This window comes from Dipteris shenzhenensis, chromosome 28 (assembly GCF_047967505.1).
Source record: "Dipteris shenzhenensis isolate YYH24624 ecotype China chromosome 28, Dip_SZ_1.0, whole genome shotgun sequence".
NCBI lineage: Eukaryota > Viridiplantae > Streptophyta > Polypodiopsida > Gleicheniales > Dipteridaceae > Dipteris > Dipteris shenzhenensis.
This window is the reverse complement of record NC_141623.1, coordinates 138,237-145,639: the sequence shown is the minus strand read 5'-3', so window position 1 is coordinate 145,639 and position 7,403 is coordinate 138,237. Positions and strand designations below refer to the sequence as shown.

At 43.7% G+C, this 7,403-nt stretch overlaps 1 protein-coding gene across 1 annotated transcript; it reads left to right on the top strand.

Annotated features, from left to right (window-relative positions):
* Positions 1-898: 898 nt before the first annotated feature.
* On the top strand, positions 899-2,116 carry LOC147883007 (uncharacterized). Its single transcript, XM_087399235.1, has 2 exons — positions 899-1,609; positions 1,937-2,116. Exons 1-2 carry the CDS (start codon positions 899-901, stop codon positions 2,114-2,116), a joined length of 891 nt encoding a protein of 296 aa, XP_087255361.1.
* The last annotated feature ends 5,287 nt before the right edge of the window (positions 2,117-7,403 follow it).

Sequence of the window (7,403 nt, the reverse complement as noted above, 5' to 3'; positions counted from 1 at the left end):
CTTGGATGCTGATATCCCGAAGGTGCAGGCTGCTATGTTTGCGCATGGAAGAGGTGTCATTCCAGATATTGAAATATGGCACAAGCGCATTAGGCACGTGAACATACAAAGGCTGAAATCTATGCAAACACAAAGTATTGTTGCAGGTTTGCCAAAATTCAGAGTGGATGGAATGCAAAAGGTATGTGAAGCATGCCAAATGGACAAGCAGGCCAGACATGCATTTCCACACAATGCTGAAGTAAGCAACAGGGCTTTGGAAGTGATCCACTCTGATGTGTGGACAACCAAAGCTGCTTCTCTTGGTGGATGCCATTATTATGTGAGCTTCATTAATGATCACACAAGGAAAGTGTGGGTCTATTTTATGAAGCATAAAAGTGAAGTATTCAGCCATTTCAAAGCCTTTAAGGCTATGGTTGAGAAAGAAAAGGGCATGCAGATAAAAGTGCTAAGATCTGATGGAGGGGGAAAGTATTTTTTAGAAGAATTCAGTGACTATATGAAAGAGCAGGGAATTCAGAGAAAATACTCATGCAGATCTACCCCTCAACAGAATGGGGTTGCAGAAAGGAAGAATAGGCATATTGCAGAAGTTGCAAGGGCTATGCTGAATGAAAAGAAGATGCCTGATTATTTTTGGGCTGAAGCAGTAGCAACTGCTGTCTATATTATGAACAGAACCCCCACTGCAGCTGTCCATGGAATGACGCCTGAGGAAAAGTATACAGGCAGAAAACCAGATATTTCACATCTTAAAGTATTTGGTTGCATTACTTATGTTCATATCCTTGATGAGAGGAGAACTAAGCTAGATCCAAAGGCAGAAAAATGCATCTTCATTGGATATTCTCTGCAGCAAAAAGGGTACCGCTATTATAACCCTTCCACTCGTAGGATGCAAGTGAGCAAAGATGTAGCTTTTGATGAAATGAGTTGTTGGTATGGTCCAATAAATGTTACAGAAGATGCAGATGTAGGAAATGGTAATGCTGCTGTGAATGTAGAGCAGCAATCACAAAGTCTGGGTGGACCTGGTGAGTCCTCAGCTAATGGATCTAATGCATGGACAGGGAGACTGCGATCTAGTGGTTCTACGGATGGCAGTCCAGATAGTGGTGCACAGTTATTACATAAAGGGAAGGAGAAGGTGGACCCTCCACCTGTCTTTGATGTCTCTTGTGGACACTCTCATATTGATGGAGAGTCAAGTGGATCAGAAATGAGCCTTGATGAGGAACTTGGGATTCCTTCAGTGGTTACTCTAGGTGTAAGAAAAAGCAGGAATGTAATTAAGACTCCTGGAGGTGATGCAGGTACACGTAGGTTCACATGTGTTAAGTATCCTGTTGATAGGTTGAGATATGATGGTTTTCCAGCCCATCATTATGCATATATGGTCAAAATCCTAGAAGAACCAGAGCCAACTTGCTTCAAGGAAGCAGTTGGAAAGAAAAATTGGGAGGCAGCCATGGATGAGGAGATGGCAGCCTTGGATGCAAACCACACTTGGGAATTGATGCCCTTGCCTCATGATAAGAAGGCGATTGGCTGCAAGTGGGTATATAAGGTGAAGCACAATGCCGATGGGTCTGTGAGCAGGTATAAGGCAAGGTTAGTCGCCAAAGGATATGCACATACATATGGCATTGATTATGAGGAAACCTTCAGTCCAGTTGTAAGGATGGCAACTGTGAGAGCAGTAATTGCTATGGTTGCTGCAAAAGGATGGTCTTTGCATCAAATGGATGTAAAGAATGCCTTCTTGCATGGTGATTTGCAAGAAGAGGTCTATATGATGCAGCCAGAAGGTTATCAAGATGATGCACAGCCCCATTTTGTTTGCAAGTTGCGCAAAGCCTTGTATGGCTTAAAACAGGCACCCAGGGCATGGTCAGACAAGATAGGCCAGTATCTTGTTACCATTGGATTTCAGATTTCCAATGCAGATTTTTCAATTTATGTGAAAAGAACAGATAGAGGGATTGTGCTGGTGGTCATCTATGTGGATGACTTGATTGTTACGGGTGATAGTGATGCAGACATTGATGATGTGAAGCTGCTTTTGAAGCAGAATGAAGGGTTTGGGAGAGCTGAGTTACTTCTTGGGCATTGAAGTTATTAGGTCCCCTGGAGGGATATGGTTGTTGCAGAGGCAGTATGGTTTGGATATGATGTCTAGGTATGGGATGACAAGTTGTAAGCCCATCTCTGTTCCATTGGAACAAAATGTGAAGCTTAGTGCAGAAGAAGGAGAGCTTCTTGAAGATGTCACTGTGTATAGACGCATAGTTGGGAGTTTGATATATATGACTATCACTAGGCTAGATTTGAGCTATGCTATTGGGCTAGTGAGTCAGTTTATGCAGGCGTCGAGGAAGCCACATTTGGATGCGGCTAGACGCATATTGAGATATGTGAAGTCCTCTTTGCAGTATGGACTGTTTTATGAGGCTGGGTGTCCGATACAGGTACATGGGTACACAAATGTTGATTGGGCTGGTAGTATCTCCGATAGGAGATCTACTAGTGGATTTATGTTTTCCCTTGGGAGTGCTGCCATTAGTTGGAGCAGTAAGAAGCAGCCGACAATTGCCTTATCGAGCACAGAGGCTGAGTACAGGGGTGCAGCTATGGCTACATGTGAGGTAGCTTGGTTACATAAGCTACTTGCTGATTTGGGCCAGTCAGTACATGATGCAGTTGTCATTTATTGTGACAACATTAGCAGTATTATGCTTGCTAATAACCCAGTTTATCATGCTAGAACAAAGTACATTGAGGTGCATTACCACTTTGTGAGAGAAAAGGTTCTAGCTGGACAGGTTGATCTAGTATATGTTAGCACTGAGGAGCAGGTGGCTGACGTCTTCACGAAGGCCTTGGGTACAGAGAAGCTTCGCAGATTTAGGAGCTTACTTGGTGTACTCGAGATGGATTTGAGCTTGAGGGGGAGTGTTGAGATATCAAGCTCTACCCCTGATGTATATCCTGGGTGACTATCATTTATGTCACCGTCTTGTGTTAGGTATACTTGTGGCGTAGTTAGATAGCCACGTATGTTTGGATTGGGTTCACATATGAACCGTGTATTTAGGGTTACACATATAGTGTATACCCATCTTTCATTGTATTATTGTTGTGTGCTAAAGTGAAGAAAGGCTTCAGCCTCCAACCTTGTGTCCTCTCTCTTTTGTGTATTGTGAAGAAAGCTGCAATCGAGTCTCCTATCTCTCTCCCTCATTCTTTACAACTACGTGATCGTAAGGGGGAGAAAGAATGAGAAGAGTAGAAGGGAGAATCGTGAGCGTGGTGAATGGGGAAACAATCGTATGCGTAGCAACAAGTGAAAGCAAATGGAAAGAAGGAAGCAAGACACAACACAATAGTGAAGGAAGCAATGCTCTCTATTCCACACCTTCAACAAGGAAGAATGAAGACTAAGTCAAAGGACTTGTCTTTTATACATGGACCTTTTGAAGGGAGGTTTAACCCTAAAATTGGCCTAAGCCCTTTATCTTCTAATTGACCTCCTTTTTGGCCCATGGCCTATAATAGATGAAATACAAATGAATGGATGGATGATGTTACTTGCGTAACATGCCCCCCTTCCTGATCTAAATTCCATCCTTGGAATTTTGTTACAATGGCTTTGGCTTCAAAATATTGGTTGTCAGGCATGCTTTAATAAGAGCATATCGGGCAAACAATTTTTTCGATAATCCAGTGAAGTATGGGTGTGGCGGCCAAAAATGAGTATCCACCATGTCTTCAAAAGTTCGTATGTGGCATGCATGTAGGTTTCTGACTCTAATGTACAGTCGACAGATCTGCTTGAGATCAGGACCTATATCTGGATTGAAGGTGATCTCATGTCGTAGCCCTAGCTCCTGTTCTTCCAAAATTGGAGATTCATTTGGCATAGTGTCGAGGAGCAATATGATAAGCCGATTAAAGTGGCTTGCCACTACAAAAGCTGGGTCTGGTACTTCTTGATATTGCCGGTTCCACTCCCGTAATTGTGATGCTAGGCCCTTGGACGTGGCCGTTGGTGCAAAACTGAATTTAGGGAAGTTATATACAACATTTGGATCTTGCTTGCGCAAGTCCTTAAATGTGGTCCAGCTCCACCTTCTAGTCGCGGGCATGAAGGTTGGATCAATGCATCGATCTTTATGCGCATGACAATAATAACTCCACATTAGAAGGTGTTGCTTCAAAAATGTGATTCTCCACCGTGGTTGGATTCCCATCTGCTGTTCATTTGGTGGGGATTTGCTGGCTTGCGGCTGCTCGTATTCACCTCTCGATCTCCTGGGATGATTGTCCGCCCAACACCACATTGATATGGTTATAAATCTTGTGAGGGTCCGGACATCCATGATGTCAATGAGCCGGAGGCCTTGCTTTTGAATCTCTCCTGTCCAAGTGCATAGATTTTCTTGAGTTTGCACATCTTGGAAGGTATAGACAGCTGTTGTCCATTCTTTAGTTGGTGCTCGTGGGGACTTATGCTGTGCTTCATCTTCTTCTGCCACCTGCGGTATGTCCGCTTGTATGTCTCGAAACAAAATATTGGGGGCCGGCGCACCATCGGTGTTGTTGACGAGTGGTTGCAGCATTTGCTGCACAAAATTGTGAGTCTCCGCATTGCCATGTGCTTGTTTTAAGATTGCTGGCTCTTGGGAGGGGATTGTGTCGGAAGGCAAAATTGGAGAGGAATGGGTTGGTGGAGCTGAGGGGGATGAAGAAGTTGCGGAGGGGAATATATAGGAAGGGATGTACTGAATGGGGTAAGTGTGTAAGGCAGTGGTGGAAGAGGGTTGGCGGGTGGTGGATAGATCGGCTTGGGGTGGCTATAAGGCCGCAAAAATTGCCCACTCCGCCTGTTGTTCTTCCAGGGTAAGATTTTCTGGATAGGCCACATGGGAAGTATCATAATTATTAGTGTAGTTGGTGTACATGGTGCTTACGCACTCATATACCCGATTGTATAAGATTATAATCCCCATGGGATTGTACTGCGTGATGTTGCGGTCTACCAAAAATTGGTAACATATGCGGGCTTCTATCCACCCTTGTGTTTGCAGCCAAAATTGTGATTCAAAAATCTGATCTTGCGGATAGGGATAATCCGGCAAGTCAATTGGTTTAGAGACTTCCATAATAGGTTCAGAGGGTGAAAAATCGGTGGACTCTTGGATGCACCGGCACCATGAACAGAAGTTTAATACAATAGGGTGGAGAGGTAGTTGGTAGATCTTGGTTTGATCTTGTAAACAAAGATCGCCCCAGAAAAAAGACATAGCAAGTAAAGGTCCATGTATAAAAGACAAGTCCTTTGACTTAGTCTTCATTCTTCCTTGTTGAAGGTGTGGAATAGAGAGCATTGCTTCCTTCACTATTGTGTTGTGTCTTGCTTCTTTCTTCCATTTGCTTTCATTTGTTGCTATGCATACGATCGATTCCCCATTCACCACGCTCACGATTCTCCCCTCTACTCTTCTCATTCCCTCTCCCCCTTACGATCGCGTAGTAGCATGAGTTAGAATCCGAGGACGGTGCCCGTGACAACACTGCAACAACTTCAAGTGAACCAGCTCTCACAAGGAAGTGGCTTGGAGGTTGAGCACTCTCAAGCGGCAAGCTGCAAGATCCCCATGACACGTTGGTCTCCGTCAAGAAGGCTTAACAAATTTTGGCACCCTTGCTGAGGAGGTAGGCAACTTTGCTTAGATTCTTGTTGTTGTATTCCTTGTATTTACCCTTTCTAAACCGTTAGTTGGTTGCAAAGGAGAGTAGGGAAAGAAGAGTGGCCAGGGGGCTGGAAAAAGAAAAAACGAGTTTGCAAGTTCATGTTTTTTGTTGTTTTGAGTTTAGATCTGGAAAAAGTAGTTCTTGTACATCAAAATCGACCTATCACAGTCATCTTTTGGGCAAGAAATGACCCAGGAAGAGGCTTGTGAGGTCAAAAACCCATCCTCTTCATTTTGAGTTTTTTTAAAGTTGTTGTTTTTTGTGTTTTTTTGCTTCACATAGTTAGTAGAGCACCCACAGACCATTGTGCACAAATCACAGATTTGAAAAAACACAAAAAAATGTGTCAAACAGTCAAAACTGAGGTCGGAATCATGGACGCTGCATTAGTGTTCTAGGGCGCTGCATTAAGCCCCAACTGTCACTGACAGCTATCAGCACCTGTCAGCACCTACCTGTCAGAAAAGTTAATGCACCAGCCTGTCTGCATTTATTGCATCGGCGCTGCATTCATTATAGTTGACTTTTTTCAAAATTAGTCCTGATTCAGTGAACACGAATCTTTAAACACTTAATTAACCACCAACCTGTCAGTCAGTCTGTTATTGCACCGGCGTTGCAATAATTATTGCAACGTGACCAAGTGAACTCTTAGAACTTGAGAGTGTTTTCATGAAGTGTTCAAAGTCAAATTCAACCCAGAAGGTCAACAGAGTGAAAAAAAGCCAGGGCGCTGCAATAATTTACTTCATCAGTTGTCTGAAAAAAAGTGCATCATAGCAAACATTGCCAACCAGAAGTGAACTGATCACTCAGTAGTGTGCCAGAAGTCAAACTGACCAGGGTGCTGCATTAACATTATTGCAGCGTGCTGCATTATTTTAGTGCATCACCCAGTAGTGAACAGACCATCACCAGTTAACATTTCTAGAGCACAAGTGAACTGATCAGCCAGGGAGAGTGAAAGGCCCAAAAAAGTCAGGGCGCTGCAATAATTATTGCAGTGCGCTGCAATAATTTCCTTCACCAAATCTGCACAATTTGACTGTGACAGCCTGAACACATTGACAGCAAAACTCAAATCCAACCTGAACCTCAGTTACATACATGCACCTTAGGTCCGGACGTACCTTAGGACCTGAAATTGTTCCAGAAGATAGTGCTTCGAACGTTGACTTAAAGGCCATTTTGGGCTCAAGTGTAACCGCTAGGGGAAGATCTTCATTGAACATCACATCATCTGTGCTAGGACCATTGTTTGAATACGAATCGAGCACAGACGAGACTATGAGCATGGAGGACAACATGTCTAACCAGAATGAGATTCAAGTTTCCATTGCTCAAAACACAGGGACTCAGTCCCCAACACAATCAACCTCCAATAGGATTTATGAGGGAATTACGAATTGCTTTGGAAGGTTCGACCCACGAGCTCAACCTTTTGAAAACACAGATGACATTAATTTGTTGGCTCGCACAACCACAGTGACTTCAGGACCTCTTGTTGTTGCGGAAAACACAGCGAGGGTGATGATGACACCCTCTGCACATGATCTACATTCTCAGAACTTACATGTTGAAGGTGGACCAGTCTTTCGATTTGAATCGGAAGCAGGGCCATATGATCCTCAAGGGAGTTATAGATC

What these genes read in the sequence shown, in the direction of transcription:
- LOC147883007 (XM_087399235.1), top strand. Translation starts at nt 899, where the DNA reads ATGCAAGTGAGCAAAGATGTAGCTTTTGATGAAATGAGTTGTTGGTAT. An exon ending in GGTCTGTGAGCAGGTATAAG is followed by an intron (nt 1,610 to 1,936) that starts GCAAGGTTAGTC and finishes ATTGGATTTCAG; the next exon opens with ATTTCCAATGCAGATTTTTC.